We start from the raw sequence: 18,623 nt of genomic DNA on the forward strand, positions 1-18,623 counted from the left end.
TTTTATCACTATCGTGCCGAGCTGCTTTACTTTTTTTTATTCTATGCAGTTTAATTTAGACTATTCTCTAAAAATATTCAATTGTTTGTAAAAAAAAGTGACCGTCTTCTTATTCCTCAATCAGATACCGACACTCGTACTTCACGGGTTGACCGCCTAACGTTTAACTGTGTTCTCAAACCTCAAAGAGGGACGACGGGTAACCGTAAAAGGGAACCCGCGCCTCTGTTGACCGCAAGTGCGGGGTTTTGTGACACAGGCGAAGGCTCACGTATTTGCGGGTTTACTTTAGCCAGACACAAAATGCGCGTTTGTAAATAGTGGTTGGTGTAGAAGAAAAGAAAATTCATTTCGATAACGGCTGTCATTGGATAATTTCCCGAGATCAGCAACATAAAATAATGGTAATGTCGCAAATAGAAGAGTGCAATTAAAGGCAGCGCCTGTTAGCCGCCGACTACGCGCCGGTCACCACGATATTTTCGCCACTGCCGAGAGGGGCAGAAGCAAGTGCCCAGTGGTACAGTGCCAATCAAGGCGGGTCCAACATGGGCAAGGGTGAACCTGAGTGCTTGACGTTCTCTGCTTGCGCTATCATTGCGATAGCGCCTTAAAGCCGAGACGAATTGGCCGCGCCTTATTCACAGAGGAGTATATATCGACGAAGCTCAGTATATTGTTTACAGAATGGTTATGACTCTCCACCAAAAATTTCAGTGATAGTTCTTTTGCTAGCTCGCTACTTTTAAGGCTGCAGCCAACAGGCTATATCATCCTAGGCCCTGTTGATGTGCAAGATTTGTAGAGGGGTTGGGAACAAATTTTCTGCGACCATGAAGACCCAGGTCAAGGTGGAACAGGGCACTCAGGCAAAGGGGAGAAAGGCTGCGTCTAATTTTCATTCATTCTGCAACAGAGGAACTATCCCGCATGGCATGGACCTGCTGCCCAGCTGGTAGCGACAAACACAAGAAACTGTCAAATGAAGTGTAACCCGATAGCGTGTTTGTCATCAAAATTCACATTGTGCAACTCAACTCACGTATCGCAGTTTCTGTTATGCCGCACCAAATCATTTTACGTCGGCAATAAATTATTGTTGTGTATTCCCATAATTTCTTTTCTAAGCATTCAAAAGTTGTCACAACAATAATCAACAGTTTTGATGGCAATAACTATTTCTTATCCGGTGGTGCAACCCAATCCTGAAACCTCAACTGTGAGCCGTCTCATAATGAATAGGCTTGTGGAAGAGACTTAACTTATTGTAGAAGAGGCCAAATACGGGTTGGTTAGTACATGCTTAAGCAGTGAGTAAAATAGCGCTAGGTAAGACGGGACACGTGAGAGACAGTCAGAGCATGTGTCTGTCGTTCACGTGTACCGTCATACCTCGCTCTTTACTCGATTTTACATTATTGTACCGCGGCCAACACATGGGCAACAGGTACGTTGGAAGCGTGAAAGATGCTGAGATCTAGTGACGAGTAAAACCGGAATACCACGCATGAATGTTAAGCGGCTTGAAAATCCTCAGCATTTCATACATATAATGATAAATACACTAGTTGAGTGCCTCCTTTCTAAACTGTGTCCTTCCAACAATGAGACTTACATTTTGTTACCTTAATATTTAGTCCTGGAGTAGAACAAAAAATTAATCAACGTGCAACACCATTTCTGGCGAGAACTTTCCAAAACTACACAGTTAGTTACAATCAGTAAAATTTCTAGCATCATAGTTACGGGAGGAGAAGTTGACAATGTTGTATTAGGTTACTCGAAGGCCTTCTACAGAGTGCCTTATTATAACTTGATCGCAAAAATGATAATGCTTGGCATGCCAAGTAAACATACACATCGGGTGTCTTCTTATCTGACAAGTGCTAACAGTTTCTTACTGTTGATGATGTTAACTCTTCCTCATTAGGTGGTCATTCTGGCGTTCCTCAGGATTCGGTTTTAGGGCCTAGACTATTTATTATGGTTTGATTGTTTCTTATAAATTTATAATTATTAAAGGTATTAAATTTCATTATCACTAAATATCTCTCAATGAAAATTCGCAGTTTTTGGATTAATGGCACAATGATTGGGCAGTGGCCATCAATGTTGTGAAAACGTTTGCACTTCGCAGCACAAACAAAATTATTCAATTTGAATTTCAGTAAGAAAAAAATACAGAAACCTACTAGGAAGGTAAATGGTTGGAAATACTTTGTCGTAACCATTAAATCTAGATTAACATTAACAAAGCATGTTTATAGTTTATAACCTGCAGTACATAAAACGCTTGGGTTTTTAAAGCGTCACATTGTTCCATGCCATAAGTCGTAAAAGAAAAAGATATCGAAAACATGTTATCAGACCCATACTTTAATATGCCTGCTCTGCATGGGACCAATATTGGTCCAATAATATTCAAAACTTTCAGAGTATTCAACGTTTAGCAGCTCGTTTCATTTATAATCGACACAGGCGACGAAACTCACCTTCATCCATGATTATTATTCGCCTTCATTCACTAACCGAAAAGAGAAAGAAAACCTGACTACTAATTCTATAGTTTTCCAGACTTTGCATTACTCCTAAACCCTACTTAAAAATTCCTCCAGGCCCTCTAGCTATAAGCATTGTCTTGCCTTATCACCTACATTTGCGCGAACTATATGCACAAATTTTCTTTTTTTTTCACTATATATCGCACCCTGGAACGCCCTACCGACTAAGTCGCTGTATTTATCGCTTCCCAATTGAAGTGTGGTATGATTTCTATGCGTTACTTCCTTCTGTTATCAGTTCAATGCTGAGTGACATTCCCTGTTTTTTAATGCTTTTGAACTGTAAAACATTGATTTTAGTTGACCTCGTCGGCTTGGTGATATTTTGCCTCCAGTACCGCTTAAATAAATAAATAATCATCTTTCAGGCAGCACAGTTTAACTGGTTCAATGAGAACATGGTTCAAAGACCAGCTTACATGGCGTAAATATATAAAACTATATTAGCCAAGATAAACACTGGAAAATCTCCACAGCACTCCTTTCATCGCTATAGGTTTAGCCGTTAGGCGCTCGTTCCTGGTTTGAGCGGGACATCACTATCGTGGCCTTTGACGCAACCGTACGGCCATAAGAGCACCGTCCATGAGTCACCACGGTTAGCCGGAACACAGGTATTTCAAATAGTGTGATGAATAATGGAGTTCGTATCCAGATGTTCTCTTTAACAAAATCACGTCCTTCACCTACAGGCGGACCTTGAGTATTCGCGGGATATGATGCCTCAGGTGGCTACGTTTTTGCAAGTGTCAAAGTTCAAAGTGAGGCAAAGATTCTTCCAGACCTCGGGCAGCCTTCCATGATAATATGAAACGCTGAAGTGTCTGCCAGTCAGGCCGTAAGCTTCCCGAACAGTGCATTAACCTCAATCAAATCGAGACTGATTTCAGCAATGCAGGATTCAGCGTACACATCAGGAGAAACAAGGGCTACAGACAATTCATGCGCATAAACCTTCAATTCATCGCCGTCATCATTCCTTTTAGTGCAGTGGCGACCGGACAAATCTCTTGTACAGACCCTCTTTCGGAACCAGGTTCTGGTGGAGCGAATAGAACATATTTATCTTTATTTTTCTGACCCTTAGAGCTCCCACCACAGTACAGGAACAGGAAAGGAGTGTAACTTAAGTAACGAATATGTTTGGGAAATATTGCTTCCTGTATAACTGTACAGGGGCATCCACTTCTAGCTATAACCCTGTCACTGGTTTGAAAGTAACATTGCGTCCGACGCAGACACATATTGATGCAAATCGATGCATGGCCACATGGAGCCAGACATGCTACCTCACATGACCTCTCAATTAGCTTTATTGCTTGGCCGAGCCGGAAGCAATGACGCTTTAAAAGCATTGAGCATGTTACAGCTAGAAGTGGACTAGGCTGTACATGCCTATAATAACCTCTAAAATTGCTTTCCTCGAAAACGTTCCAAATCAGACGCACGTCAAAGGCACTCAATGTTCGCATTTTCGAGTTTTGTTATTGTCCACATTTTTATATGAGGGGCCTACAAGAACTAATTGGCGGCTCCCCGTCATATTGTTTTTCCTGTAGCAAGTTTCGTCGCATGTATACTGCTAGTAGGTCTGAACTACTTACTTTTTGACACGATAGATGCTCCTCATCTGGGTCATTAATTGCAAGCTCGTTAAGGCAGTTCGTTATGGCAGCGACATCCACATCTTCACGACTCCGGACCTAAACATGAACATGGTAATTACTCATTTATTCAACGCACATATTATCGCCGCGGCAGATGATGACAGAAGCACAAGATCTTTTTTTCTCGCGAGCAGATGTTTTCGTTTTCCCTTCTTACGTAGGCACTACTTTTGTATTCAGCGTTTACTTATAATACTTTTTGCGCCAGCCATGTTGCTATAACATCTGCCTTCCGTTAGCTTGTACCTTGACGTATGCCACTTATTTTTAAGAATGACAAATTTGTTGTTACTGCCACAAGAGTGGTGATGTATGCGCTAGTGTATTAGAGTGTGCCATTTGTGTCTATTGTACTCGGTTTCAGTTACGTACTTCGAATTGCTTTCACCACACACTGGTGGTATAGATAGTTCAGGAGGTGCCTGGGTAAGAGGTGGCCGGAGGAACGTTCGAGATTGCTTGAAGGAATATTTGCAGGTTCGGTAAGTGAAAATTGGTATATAGTTGAAGGGTGGATGCTCGCAGGTGCAAGCTACTTCACCCTTCACCCTTCAACCATATATCATTTTATTTGTTGAGCTGGAGGCTTCGCACAAGCATTAAAACAATGTTCACTTTTTGAGAATATGCTAACCTGTACCACATACTCCTGGTGTGCCCAAAATACTTCCATCCTTCAGATTTGCTGCACCTGATTCCTGCCGAGTGAGAAACCTCATTGCACTGAACCAACTCGGTCAGATGTCCGTGTCGTAAGAAAGACTAGGAAGTTGTCGAGCTTCTTTGGCTCATGGCTACTTAATGGGTAGTATTCTTATCGCCCCGAGAGCCGATTACTATACTGTTGACAAAAAATAAAGTTGACCCTCTTTCCCGTGCGAAACTGGGCGGTATGACGTTTAAGAAACATCAAGAAATAACCACAGTAGCCAGAGAGACTACGGTGTTCATTTCCTTCCTGCAAACTAATCCACATGCCCAACTCACTTATTGCGAAGGACCAGTTCATGTGCTGTTCGATATTAGAGCAAGCCGAAGGGTTGGTTAAGATCTAGGCATAAAAAAATATTAAGTGCTCAACCGTTTGTTCATTTTTCTTATTATTCTTTGTTGCGCTGTTTGTTACATATGATTCTAAGCTGTGTCCTTGTCGAGTATGATGGGATCAAAGTTTGTCTTTCCAAGCGCTGAAATTTCATGCAAATATCTAATGTCTGTGAAACTAAATTGAAACACCCCTTTCCCCATTAGTGCGAGAAACATTTGGATGAGGTGCCATTTGGGAAAATTGTTTTCTTTTCAGACAATTTTGCACCAATATGAAAATTGCTGTAAGCACCAAGGGGATCATTCCATGCAATGTCGTGCCCAAGCAAGCAGCGAAATACCACTCAGAAATACTTTAAGCTTCTATAGCTAACACTCACTTTGCAAGCCCCAGTGCAACTCCGCTATGCTGCGGCGCATCGCAAAAGGCCTTCGGCGACATCATGTTGAGGCACGCCAGCAAAATTGCAGTCACCCTAGTACCGGTCCTCTAGCGGGGAAATGCCATCGTACTGATCAAGATTCGAAGCGAGTGATCAGACACTCGCTGATTGCATATCTCTAGCCACAGTGAAGTACCCCCCTCCGGATTGGAGAATTTCAGGGGCAACGGTTTTTCATGCTATATAAGCGACATCACTGCTACTAAAGATCGAGACATTCACGAGTGTTCGTACTGTGCAGTGATGTTCGCAAAGGGGGGGACACGTCGTAGTCTCCCCGACCGTCGCTGTGTCGCTACAGTACTCTACGGCTAACAGCCTTCGGCGCCTGTGTCGAACTAGTACTGCAAACAATACCCTGCAAAAACTAGTGTATAAAAACGCGTCTGTTCATCTCAGCGACAATGACTCGGTTTCATGCCTACCGCCAAGGGAGCACGCGATTCTCGATCACGATACTGGTAACGAGAGCTGTGGGTCCAACATCTCTTCCCAACACTCGTAAGAAGCGGCGGGATGCCTCAGGTACCAACATAACGCAACACTAGAAGAAAGCGGTTGGGTCTGCCAGGCATGACCATGCAACTGGCTGGCACCTATCATCTCGCAACAGCGGACAGAAGCTGCGGATCAACCGGCGTCAGACGCCTCGGCGCGGATGGTACCTTAAAGTTTCCCTCAAACGTCAGACTTTCTCTGATCCATGTTATGATAGCTTAGAAACAGATATGGTGCAGCATTTTGTTAACGTTACGTATTTCAAAACTAGTGAAGAATGTTTTGAAAGTCAAAGGATGCTAAGAAGGTAAACGCTGCAGGTCGTGAAATACTTGCGCGCGTTTTGTTAGAGTGAGTTAGCGAACAACAAGCATATTTTCAAGGGAAAACGGCGAGGACAAAGTGCTGTGCTCGCGTGTGGAATGTGTGGAACGCGAGGACGACAAAGTGTGGATCTGGAACTAGTGTTGTTCACCTCGACCTGCATTTTACGGAGGAGCCGCCGGATCTAGTTGGGAACCGCCTATGTTTTGTCAATTTTCTCCGCCTGGACTCCGAAGCCGTCACCTATGTGTCGTTCTTGTGCGTCCCACCAGTCCCTGATGGTCAGTACATCGCTACTCCAGCCCTTGATGTACCTCTCGCACAGAATGTTGCTCTTGCGCATACAGTGGCCACGACGTTTGCCAATCAAGTGGCCCTACCAGTCCTCAGCAGCCGCTTCCTCAAGGCATGTCGTTCGCCACGCTGTGCCCTGCTTCTAAATTCGTTGTTATCAGCTGTTACAGGCTTCATACCCCCGCGGCAAACCGCCACGTCTCAGACGTCCCACCGTATGATAGCTCCTGACCTTTTACCAGCACAAATTCCCGACCTCAGACGTCTTCTTTGCTCTTTTCACGAGATCTTTGACTTCGATAACCGCCCTTTGGCTCGGATCTCTGTAGTTACGCATCGCGTGAACACCGGCGACGCCGTTCCTATTCAAAGACGTTCGTATAGACTGTCCAGTACATAAAGCAACATAATTCAACTGGAGGTGGCCAAGATGCTTATTAAGACATCAGAAAGCCCTAGTCGACCCCATGGGCCTCACCAGTTGTCCTTATTAAAAAAGACTGGAGTTGGCGCTTCTTTGTTGATTACCAGCACCTCAATGGCATCACGAAAAAGGACGTGTATCCTCTCCCAAGAATAGATAAAGCTTGGGATTGCCTTTACGGAGCGAAATGTTTCTCTTCCATCGATCTTCAATCCGGGTACTGGCAAATTGCTATCGACGACAAAGACCATGAAAAGACCGCATTCGTCACACCGCAAGGTTCATACTAGTTCATGCCGTTCGGTGTCATGCCGTTCGGTGTCTGCAGTGCACCAGCTACCTTCGAGCGAATGATGGACTCTGCTTCGAGCTTTAAATGGGCTACATGCCTGTGTTACATCGACGACGTTGTAGTTTTCTCCTCCAAATTTTCCGCGCACTTCGAAAGACTGACGAGCATTCTTTGCGTCTTCCATACAGCCGGGTTGCAGCTCAACGCGTCGAAATGCCAATTCGGACACCGCCAACTCAGAATCCTTGGGCGTCTTGTTGATGGTTCTGGTGTCCGAAAAGATCCTGCTAAACTTCAAGCTGTCAATGACTTCGCTCTGCCTCGATCGTCTACGGATGTGTGAAGCTTTTCGGCTTGTGCTCCAATTTCCGAAGCTTCATAAAAAAATTTGCTTCCGTCGCCCGTCCCCTCACTAACCTCCTTAAGAAAGACACCCCTTTTACCTAGGGCCCTGCTAAAAAACCACTTAATTTCTTCACTGAATTACTTGCTCACCTCACCATCTGTATTGGCCCATTTCAACACGTCGACTCCAACAGACATTCGCACAGATGCTAGAGGATATGGCGTCGGCGCCATGCTCGCCCAACGTCACCGATGTCAAGGCCGTGTCACCGCATATGCCAGCCGCCTTCTTTCCTCTGCCCAGCGCAATTACTCCATTTCAGAGCGCGAGTGCCTAGCCCTTGCATGGTCCGTGTCTATATTTAGACCTTACCTGTTTGGTCTTCCTTTCTCGGTTGTGACTGACCACAAACCACTTTGTTTGCTTTCTTCATTGAAGGACCCTACAAGCCGGCTTGGTCGTTGGGTATTGCACCTCCAAGAGTATTCTTACATCATTGTCTACAAGTCAGGGTGTGTACCCTGTGAAACCACTAGATCCTGCAGACAATGACCTCTGCCCTAACTTGTTCGCTATTTCTTATCTGCTTAACATCGCGGACGAGCAGCGGCAATACTCCTCCTTGCGTCCACTAATCCATCGCCTCAGCGATGCCACCTCAGACCCTACACTTTAACTCTTTGTTCGTCGGGACATCTTCCACCACCGCAAGCTTCCCCTTGATGGATTTCCGCTCCTGGTCGTCGTTCCCCAGCGTCTTGTCCTCTCGGAACTACATGGCCTGCCCACCGCAGGTCACCTCAATGTCTCACGAACGTACGATCGGGTCTGACGCCGCTTCTTTTGGCCCAGTCTAATAGTAGCGTTCGGCGTTACGTTGCCAGCTGCGACATCTGTCAACGCAGGAAGCGCCCATCCACATTGCCTGCCGGTCTTCTGCAGCCTATCGACGTACCCCTAGAACCCTTCCATCGTGTAGGACTAGACTTCCTTGGGCCTTTTCCTAGGTTCAGTTCAGACAACCGCTGGATCACTGTTGCGACTGACTACACCACCGAATACGTTATCACGCGGGCATATCCAACCCGCTACGCCGCCGATGTGGCCGATTTCCTGTTACAAAATATCATCCTTCGCCACAGTGCTCCACGCCAATTTCTGATGGCCCACGGCCGCTACTTTTTGTTCCGGGTAGTGAACGACATACTCCGGTCCTGTTCCACGCAGCATAAGCTCACTACAGCGTACCATCCTCAAACGAACGGGCTTACCGAGCGGCTGAGCAGGACCCTAACTGACATGTTATATATATACGTCGCACCCGACCATCGTGATTGGAACATTTCCTTGCCCTATGTAACATTTGCTTTTAATTCCCCTTTCTATCTTTTATTTGGTCGACACGCTGCATTGCAATTGGATACACTACTGCCACGGAGTCGACCACGGAGTACTCCCGTGACGTCATCGCCCAAGCAACTATTGCCCGCTTAATCGCCCGACACTATCTCACCGCCTCCCAGATCTACCAAAAGTCTGTTTACGACCGCCGGCATCGCCCAGTGCACAATGCCCCAGCGTCACACGTTCTCGTTTGGTCTCCTTCTCGGCATGTCGGTCTGTCTAAAAAACCTCCTTCGTCAGTACAACGGCCTTCATTGTGTGCTCCTTCAGGTGACAGACGTGACATATGAGGTTGCCTCCCTCGATTTTCCAACGTCCTCCACCAGCCCCGAAACTGATGTTGTTCACGTAGTTCGCCTATAGCAGTACCATGCACCTGATCCGTCTTCTACGTAGCATCGGGACGCTGCTTTCGCCGCCGCAACTTATTTCAATGGACAACGACGAGGACAGTGCTGTGCTCGCGTGTAGAACGGGTCGAACGCTGGGACGACAAAGTTTAGGTAGTTCGTGCTAGGCGCCGCTGGCCTGAAGTTGTTCGTCTGTGCTGTGGTCAACAACCCCTTTGTAAATATCTGTGAATACGTCTACTCTCTGTGTGCGTGTATCTACGCTACAGTATTCTAGAAAGAAGCAAACATCAAAAGGCCGGAGAGAAAGATGGAACGTTACAAGGTCAAACATCTCTGAATTTGTGAGCAGTTGGGCACGAATGTGAGCCCAACCAAGCAAAAAAAAAAGGAGATCGTTGAGGTTATCCGGGCTAAGAACGTGATGGTTGAGGAAGCTGTGGAAGCTTGGACATATATCAAGGACCAGCATGAGCAAGCTGAAAAGAACGAAAAAGGACAGCGTGAGCACGAGCTTAAAACGAAAGAATTCGGACTCCCAAAATGCTTGCCAGCGCTTTGTGTTGCTTCTTCGACAGTTCCCTCTAACGTTCCCAGATCCACGACCAAAGGTCACTTTGTGTCATCGATGAGGATATGGCTATAATCTTCGTTAAGTTTGGGCATGTGTGCAAACGGAGTGACATCAAACGCTCCTTCTAGGCACAAAATTTGTCAGCTTTGCTTCACGGGAGGGATCGCAGTAAGTACTTTTCTGTCGAAAGAGGCGTTTGAAAGCTTGAATGTTGTCAAGGGAACCCTGCTACCGAAGCACAAAATGTCGCCTGAAGCTTTTTCGCAGATGTTTCGGTATGCACATAAAGGCAAAGATTCGCATGTTGACTTCGCCTTTCGTCGAAAAGCCGACCAATATGAGGGAGTCAAGGGCGAAGAGGTTTATGCCGGCCACAATAAAGTCGTAAACCGCATCAGGTTAAAGCAGTTCTAACGTTGCTTCCATCATCTCCGACTCTGGTTGCCATATAGGCTAAATGAGGTTAAACAAGGAAACAGCGGAACAACAACCACCAAAGGCTGCACAGCGCCGTCCGCGTAGAAAAAGCAAGAAAGATGTTTTTTCGAGGTAGCCCGAAGAATGAAAGTCATTAATCAATCGCAAGTCCCGGAAATATTCCTCCCTTATGAAAGAATTGGTAAGGGAAAGACCGATTGACTCTCAAAATACAAAGGATATTTCCAAGCTGGACAACGATGCGGCACGTTCGTTGAACAACGGAAGCAGTGAGAAGTGCTATGACTGCAAAAGGGAAGGGCACATCGCAAAGAACTGCGAAGAGAAAGTTGCTTTTGGAACAATTCGGGAAACGCTAACACCTGCGACTGTTGAAACCGCATATGCGCAAGATGAATTTGAATGGCAAAACGTGGAGAGCACTTCTAGTCTCAGCTGCAACTATGACGTTGTCCACCCGTCTTTCATCTCCCCGAGTGTATCTATGGTAGAATAGGTTGGAAGCGCCAAGTGGCCTAGGAGCAGAGTGCCTGTTTACCAATCTCAATGGTTACCCTTGAAGGAAATTTTAGAAAACATAAAATAGAAGCAGCTTTGTTGGCGGCCCTCCCGGAGCAGTTCTACCTTTTTTTGAACAGCTCGAAGCAGCTTATTGAAGAATCAGGGCAGGTCATTCTTTGCACATTTGGTATATTAAGAAACACACGCTTAGGAAGTCTCGGAGCAGACAGCGAAAATGTTCGGTGAAGCGGCCGAGCAACGCGACCGCAGTAGCTAGCCGACTATAGTGAACTACAGGCCGTCCGAACCTCGTATAGCAGTCTGACGTTTCCATGGTTGAGTTACTGGCGGGCGGCGTCATATAAACGGTTGGGCCGGCTCCACAGGCGACGAAACCACAGTGACGCTGTCAGCCGATGTGAACGGCACACAGGCTCCTGTAGCTGTGCGTGATCCGATTCCACCAAACGAGAGTGGGGAGCAGACAGTTGCTGAAACCCTTATCGAATCAAAAGCAGAAGTTTCAATGCCTTGCGGACATCGAGTCATACTAGGAGATGACAAAATTGCACTTTCATAAATCATCGTCGTCATAGAGCAGGACACATAGAAACACGAAGTGCCGTTCAAGGAAATTGTTCAGCCCACAAGTTTCGATCAAGGAAGGCAGCACCATGATGAGCCCGCGGTCGCTGTAAAGAGCGACACTTGCGAATTCGAAAGCGGGTGACTACGGAATTCTTCGTACGCAGTGAAATCAACAGTGCGAACGCTGACGTGGCGAACGCTGACGTGGGCTAAAGCACCTCTGTTCTCGAGACAATTTGATCCTGTGTCGGTTACTGCAGAGCGATGCAGCAAACAAGCAAACCAACGGAGCAAGGTACCTTTACTGTCAAGCCGGCACGGAAAATGCCTAGCTCAGCGGCTGGCGAGCGAGCCTTGTTTGGACGTGGCCAGGAGGGTGGCGTCCGCTAAGAGTGATATATGAAGATCCTGTGCGCCGCGCTTAGGCGACGTCGGTACCACAGTCACTCAGATTACCGTCAGCTGGCAAGATTTGGCTCCAGTTGAAAAAGAAAACGAAAAGGGCTGCCTGACAGCACTGACATCAGTTGAAAACACTGGTCGTTCAATGCCCAGAACACAAGGAGCTTGTTGACCGTGTAGCAGGAACGGACTCAGGGACAGCAACTTGGATATAATTTTACCCCAGAGAGGTCAGCACGCACATGCACTTAGAAGTGTTAAATAAGACTGTACACATGAGCCAGCTGGGTTATGCGCAACATACACCGTTACATATATGTCTAGTGACCACGGTTACGATATTGCGAAGAAATCAAGCCTTGCTACCAAACACAAACGAGCACCAAAGCGATATCGCCCAGAGGAGTGGAAATGCAGGCGCAAGAATCTGTGCTGGCATCAAAAGGAGAGAAAGCTCAAACTATCGCGAAAGGAAATGAATAGAAGCTCCTGACGGCCGAAATGCTCCCGTGTTAAGAGCACACATGACCTGTGTGGAAAGCGGCAGATTGTTGAGCAAAGCGTGTAAGTTGCCCTCGTTTGTTCCTTTCCTCTCAAGTGTAAAGGTTGTTCAGAGAAACAGACCGCCTGAGCTTCAAAAGAAAGAGCAGAAGCAAACACCGCCCCAGTACAGCTGCTCCAGAGTTTGTTTGAAGGGGATCTAAATGCAAACTGGGACTCTTTGAGCCGTGCATTTCAGACATACCCTTAGCCGCGGGCAAAGAGCACTTCGCCAAAACCGGCAATTCTCGCAGGTAGATCGGGGCACAGTTAAGTTACTTTGTTTTTTCAGTTCTCTGTTCACGGCTCAAGTGATTTTAGCGCTCTATTTTTGTTTATACTGCTGATTGTTAATTTTTTCAATCATCGTTAATGTGAGAAAGTGTTGCTTGAGCCCTTTATACTGCATCCTATACTTGTCTGTTGTTGCAGTGGGAGCAAAAAGCGGACAGCAATTTAGTCAAGCCACTTTGATTGTCCCTTAGTCTTGTGTTTAACGGGGGACAGATGGTACTTGGTGTTGTCTAGTGTTGTCTGTTGTCGGTTGGTTTCCGAAGCTGCAGAACGACCAACCGTGGCCAGTTGCTAGACGCAACATCAGAGAGATCCGAGCGTAGCGGATCGAGGTGTCTTCGCGACATAGCGTGAGCAGCAGATCCTGGCCTGGCGAGTAGAAGCCGAGACACGTGGAGCTACCTGGCGCCTCGACACTGGACGCGGATTAACGAGTATCTGGCGAACGAGCGCGCCCGGCATCCTAGCTACTTAGGGAGCAGCTTGTCCTCCTGGTGCATTGTCTGATGGCGGGGGTACTGTTGCGCTCGGTCAAGCCACCCGGATTCCGCTGTGCCGAACGACAAGCTTCTCCTGCTAACGTCTCGTTTACAAGCTTTCATGCCGCTCCTCTGCACCGCGGCATAATGCAAGGAAGCATTGGCGAGTAGAATGTTGAAGCGCCCGCGAAAATCAAGACAACCTGGCTGCGGTCCTCTAGCAGCGTAAGCCGTCGCGACGCGGCAGATTTGAATTTAGTGATCAGTGCGATCGCTGATTGGATCTCTCGGACCACCTTCACGTACCACCTCCGGTTTTGGCAATTTGAGTGGCAACGTTTTTCCTGGCTATATAAGCGAGAGCACTGCTACTGGAGACGAAGAACTTCACGACCGTTTGTCGAGTGTAGTGCCACTCGCAAGGAGTGGACATATCGTAGTCTCCCCATTCCTTGCTACAGTTGTGTATGAATTTATGTACATAAAAATGAAATGCTTATCAACTTTCGCGTCGTGACTCCCGGCGATAAGCTTTCGCTTTGCAAGTTGACACGTTTTTCTTGCTGAACATCAAAATTAGTGGGCGCCAATGTGACCTTGATTTATGTAGAAAATTGAGTATACCGCAAACTCTCAGTGAAAAGAGGCTATGAGTTCTCGTATTACCCCTCCTGAACTTGCAATAACCACATGATGAAAATTTTCTGACTGATGCATAAACTACGGGGTGTGTTGTTGTGCATCTTCCTTAACGTTGGTCGACTACTACTGTCCAAGACGAAGGCTCAAATATCACGCAAAACAGCCCTGCGCCCCTCCCCCTTCCTGCTATTCCATCTTACAGAGAATGCCAACGGAATTCGGCTTATACATTATTCCTGGTTATGACCTTACAGACAACTTGCAATATCCTCAGTTGTGAAGTGGCACGGCAAAGAAGTAAGGTTGTCTTTTGTAGCTGGTCAAAATCCACATCATCATCAGCCGAACTATAGCCACAGCAGTACGAAGGCTTCTGCCAAATTGTTCCAATTAACGCGGGCATGTGCTACATTAGGCAGCACAGGACCGAAAACCTAGGTACAGGCTCGACAGCTTCGCCATGAAACACAGAGTGATAATGCCATGTTCTAAAAGTGTTGTACATTGAATGAATGTCTAGAAAACTGACCGGTTGGCCAGGAGGGTAGGCCTCGTGCTCCTCAGAAGAACTACTGGTTTCAGGCTCACTGTCTTCATCTGATAAGCCAGTCTTCATCTACAAGTGAGAATAAGTGGTCACAGGTTCAAGCAGGTGAAATCTATCTTGGTATCGGAATCAATGAGGTAAGCAGAAAAAAGAGAAGAAACAGATTAAGAACACTTATTATACCACACAAAAAAAAAAATATTGCATAGCCAATGAACATCAAGGAGATAAGGGCTGCGTGCTAAAAGATGACGTCATCTTTCAAATGGCGTAGTGTGCGCATATTTGTGTACAGTTAAGGATAGCATTCGTGATAAGGTACTCATTTTTATGCAGCACTGAACGCGTGCGATATAGAAGGTTCCTTGCACAGAAGCTAACACTTTTTTAAAATATGTATTATGACAATACTCTTGTCTGTATAATAAAAATTCCAAGCGCACTGCAGAATCTGCAGTGGAAATATGCCTAGAGCCTGAGTATTTCTGCTTCGCAGAGTATATCGCACCCATATTTCAGAGATTGTACACTGGGGAAATTATGACAGCCGCTGCGTCGTTGACGACATTGCGTAGCAAGCTGCACAGTTATCTCCGCACAGCGTAACGTTGCGCTACACTATGCCACCGCGAAGTTTTTCACGCCGGCGTTCTTCCTCTCCCAACGCGCCCACGCATGCTGCGCCACCGGCTCTCCATGATGTGGCTGTTGCTAGACGCGCTCCACAGTGGAGCGCGGTTACTAAGGACGCCATGGTGGCGCCGGGGCCGGTCACCATGGCAACCTCACCAGGAGTCATCTACACATACCCGCCTCCATTTATATTCATTTGGTTGCTCCTCCTCGCCCTCTTATGTCCTAATTATATCCTAATTATTTGGCACCGAATAATTGCTTTTTCGTCAATCTCGTCCATTTATTTGCAATTTTTTACTCTGGCGTCAAAACACATGCCGCTTTCTGGTTGCTTGTCATCACGTCCGTTCGGACGTCGACATCAGCTCGCCCAGTTATTTCGACGTCTCATTGCTTTTATGGCTATAATTAACCAGCTATTGACTCTACTTCGACCACACGATTTACCTGGAGAGATCCCCTGGTTCTTTTTTGCATGCATTGTTTCTTCATCTAGCTCTTTTTAGTTCACCCCAATCGTTGTGAAAATATGCCACTTAATGCTTATGAATTGAAACTTCCACAAATACTGCAGTCTGATCAATAATATGAACGTATTTACTCCCATAAATACGAATGTACAGTGTAATTGAAGGGCTATGCTGATTATCGACAGGGGCATTCTTTCACTGCTGGATAACGATGTTAAGCGTGACAGACATTGAAGATACTGGAGGAAGGAAATACTGGGAGTGCCACATAACGGGCAATGTTACTCTTATTACCTCTTTGCCGTTCTCCAATTTACACCTCATCGCCTCGTGGATTCAGATACGATGAGCACACTCAACGTAGACCGATTCATTATGAGCTGCCCACAAACACCGTCGGCAGCGCTTAGGAGTTCGATCATCTCGAGGAGTATTTTTCTTGAAGTCGCTGGATGGCACCATGATTTAGTCAGAATAAAATGAACACATTTACTTATTAGCAAAACCAGACCTGGCAAATACTTTTGCTGAGAAGTAGGCACATCTAATAGAGGATGTACTGTAAATTACGTTTCCCTTAGAATATTACGTTTTCTTAACCGGCCTGCAAAACATGGGCGTGAAGAGGCATCACTTAACGGTCGCGAAGCATGAGGAAGATTAGATGTCCTATAACATTCAAGACTGGCCTGAAAAAAGGGAATAAACGATAATTGCACTCCGTGACTTCTGACAAGTTTAATTCGTAATCAGGGACAATATGACAACAGTTTACAATTATAGAGAGAATTTATGAGTAAATGGAAGTGGGCGCAAAAGTGTTGGATAAGCATGCGTGTAAGATAAAATGTGGTAGGAGATTAACGTTCTCGGATCTCAAAAAGGATGAAGCAGCTTGATATTTTAACGTTCTCACTGAAATATAACAATATATTTTAAAGTAATTGGGTGGAGTACAGTACTCATAGTAAAAATATAATAAACAATATATCTGTTGGGAGCTTATGAACGAAACATCATGTTATAGTATTTTGAAGTATTTTATTGAGTTACCAGCCGGATGTTATGTCATGGCTTTTCTGAATTTTGCTGCTGAGCGGATGACACGGAAAACATGGGCTCATGCGGACAACCCGAACTTATCAACCGAAACATCTTCCAATCCCTTCGTTCCAACACCCCACTTGCATCCCCACTCACCTGCATTTCCACAGGCGACCCCAATACCCTTGACACTGAACTATTCGACTCCGCAAATTCTCCATCTGATGCAATCGGAGCTGGGTTGGGCGCTAGAGCAGTTGTTTCCGGTTTCACCTGAAAAGAGAAAAACAAAGAAAAAACAAAGGAAGGAATCAAGAACTACAATCTCAAATAGACAGCGCAGATGAATTGGATACACGATTGTAAACAGGTGCGGCACACAACCAACGATTATTGAGTGCATGTGCAGCGCAATATAAGGAACTCGCTCATCGATGCCGGCCGCGAAGTCGTCATCTTCAGGGCCACCACTCCTGTCTGAGCCACTCTCCATTGCCTTTCATCATTTCTTACCTGCTGCCATTTTATTTTCAACGTCTTCGAGTCTTATAGGATGGTCGCACTACTACTACCCACACAACGGGATTGAGACATTTGGACCAGAAAAGCAGAATGAACTTCAAATTCAAACCTCGCTCAAGTTGTTTCATTTGAGCAGTTAACACTGCCGTGCACCTTGATATTCGCGGCTATGTTTTTGCAATTGTGAACAACAAGGTTTCCCCCTTGCCTTATTTTGAGTTCATGATACCTTTCCCGACCACGACAAACAGCTGTCATGTCTGAAAGTGTGCTCTTACTGTTCGTCGCAATATTTGTCTTACATATATTCAAAATCAGTGGAACGTACTAGGCCTAGGTTCCACTGCACCTGAAGATAAAATGGCACAATGCACATTCTTCGCGCACAACTTGCCCGCTTTAACGTTGTGCTATGTGTGTAATTGTGTTTGCCATTCGAACAAATCCAATCTCTCTCACCTCCTTCCTCTGCCTTCTTGTTATTGTTATTAAACATAGCTTTCTGCCTCTCTGTCACTCTCCTCTTTTCTCAACCTTTCTCTGAGCGAATGTAATTATACAATGAAACATATTGCTACTCTTCTCACACAGTTCCCCTAACAGCTGTGTGATGAAATAATCATATTCTGCAAAACATCGAAAAAAAGCTCTAATTAATCTTCGGCAGCGCAAGAAAAATGTTTACAATAAATGAAAAATTATTTTGCGTCGCCCACCGTTTTAGGGACACAATCATAGTCATCACATAAAGTTATTTGAAATAAGAGACACTTTCTACCAAAAAAAAAACTTCATATGATCGCTGCTCAAAATGAACACGTTTATGCCGAGGCTTGGTGCAAGGCTCTTGTGCTTATAATTTAAGACGTTTTTTTTTCCCTGTCGGCTACAAATTGAGCCCGTTGAGTTAAATATAAACTTCCGCATATGCCAGAATATCTTGCACAGAAATAAGTTGGAATGATTAAATAGCACAAATGATGCTTTACTCACTTTGAGCACCTGGCTGACGTAATATTGCTGTGAAGCTTCACTTGAAGGATATCTAGATTCAGGTGTTTCGTACGTGGCGTAACTTGAAAGAGGAGCCTGAAACAACCGAACCAATAAAGATTTATTTCCACTGCAATCCACGACCTACAAAGTCGTTTGAACTTGTGGGATACGCTTTCTGTAGTGAGAGAACTTCAGAGAATGTGTCGCAATACAAACCTTGTGCAAAGCATAATGAAATAGGAGTATGAATAAGAAGGAATACGTTTGTGCGGTTTCTAGTCTCGCGAATTTGAACCGACA

At 45.6% G+C, this 18,623-nt stretch overlaps 1 protein-coding gene across 13 annotated transcripts in view; it reads right to left on the reverse strand.

Annotated features, from left to right (window-relative positions):
• LOC146173805 (uncharacterized) overlaps positions 1-18,623 on the reverse strand; it is a 71,106-nt gene that overhangs the window by 26,068 nt on the left and 26,415 nt on the right. For 11 of the 13 annotated variants that reach the window (XM_084584218.1, XM_084584214.1, XM_084584208.1 and 8 more), the window contains 4 exons: positions 18,321-18,416; positions 16,962-17,078; positions 14,638-14,724; positions 4,166-4,264 (listed from right to left, as the gene is read on the reverse strand). In XM_084584218.1, coding sequence (XP_084440344.1) covers positions 4,166-4,264; positions 14,638-14,724; positions 16,962-17,078; positions 18,321-18,416 — 399 coding nt within the window. The remainder of the gene's footprint in view (positions 1-4,165; positions 4,265-14,637; positions 14,725-16,961; positions 17,079-18,320; positions 18,417-18,623) is intronic. The other 2 variants (XM_084584211.1, XM_084584220.1) reach the window with 2 other exon arrangements.

Source organism: Amblyomma maculatum, chromosome 11 (assembly GCF_055883805.1).
Source record: "Amblyomma maculatum isolate TAMU_Amacu chromosome 11, ASM5588380v1, whole genome shotgun sequence".
Lineage (NCBI taxonomy): Eukaryota > Metazoa > Arthropoda > Arachnida > Ixodida > Ixodidae > Amblyomma > Amblyomma maculatum.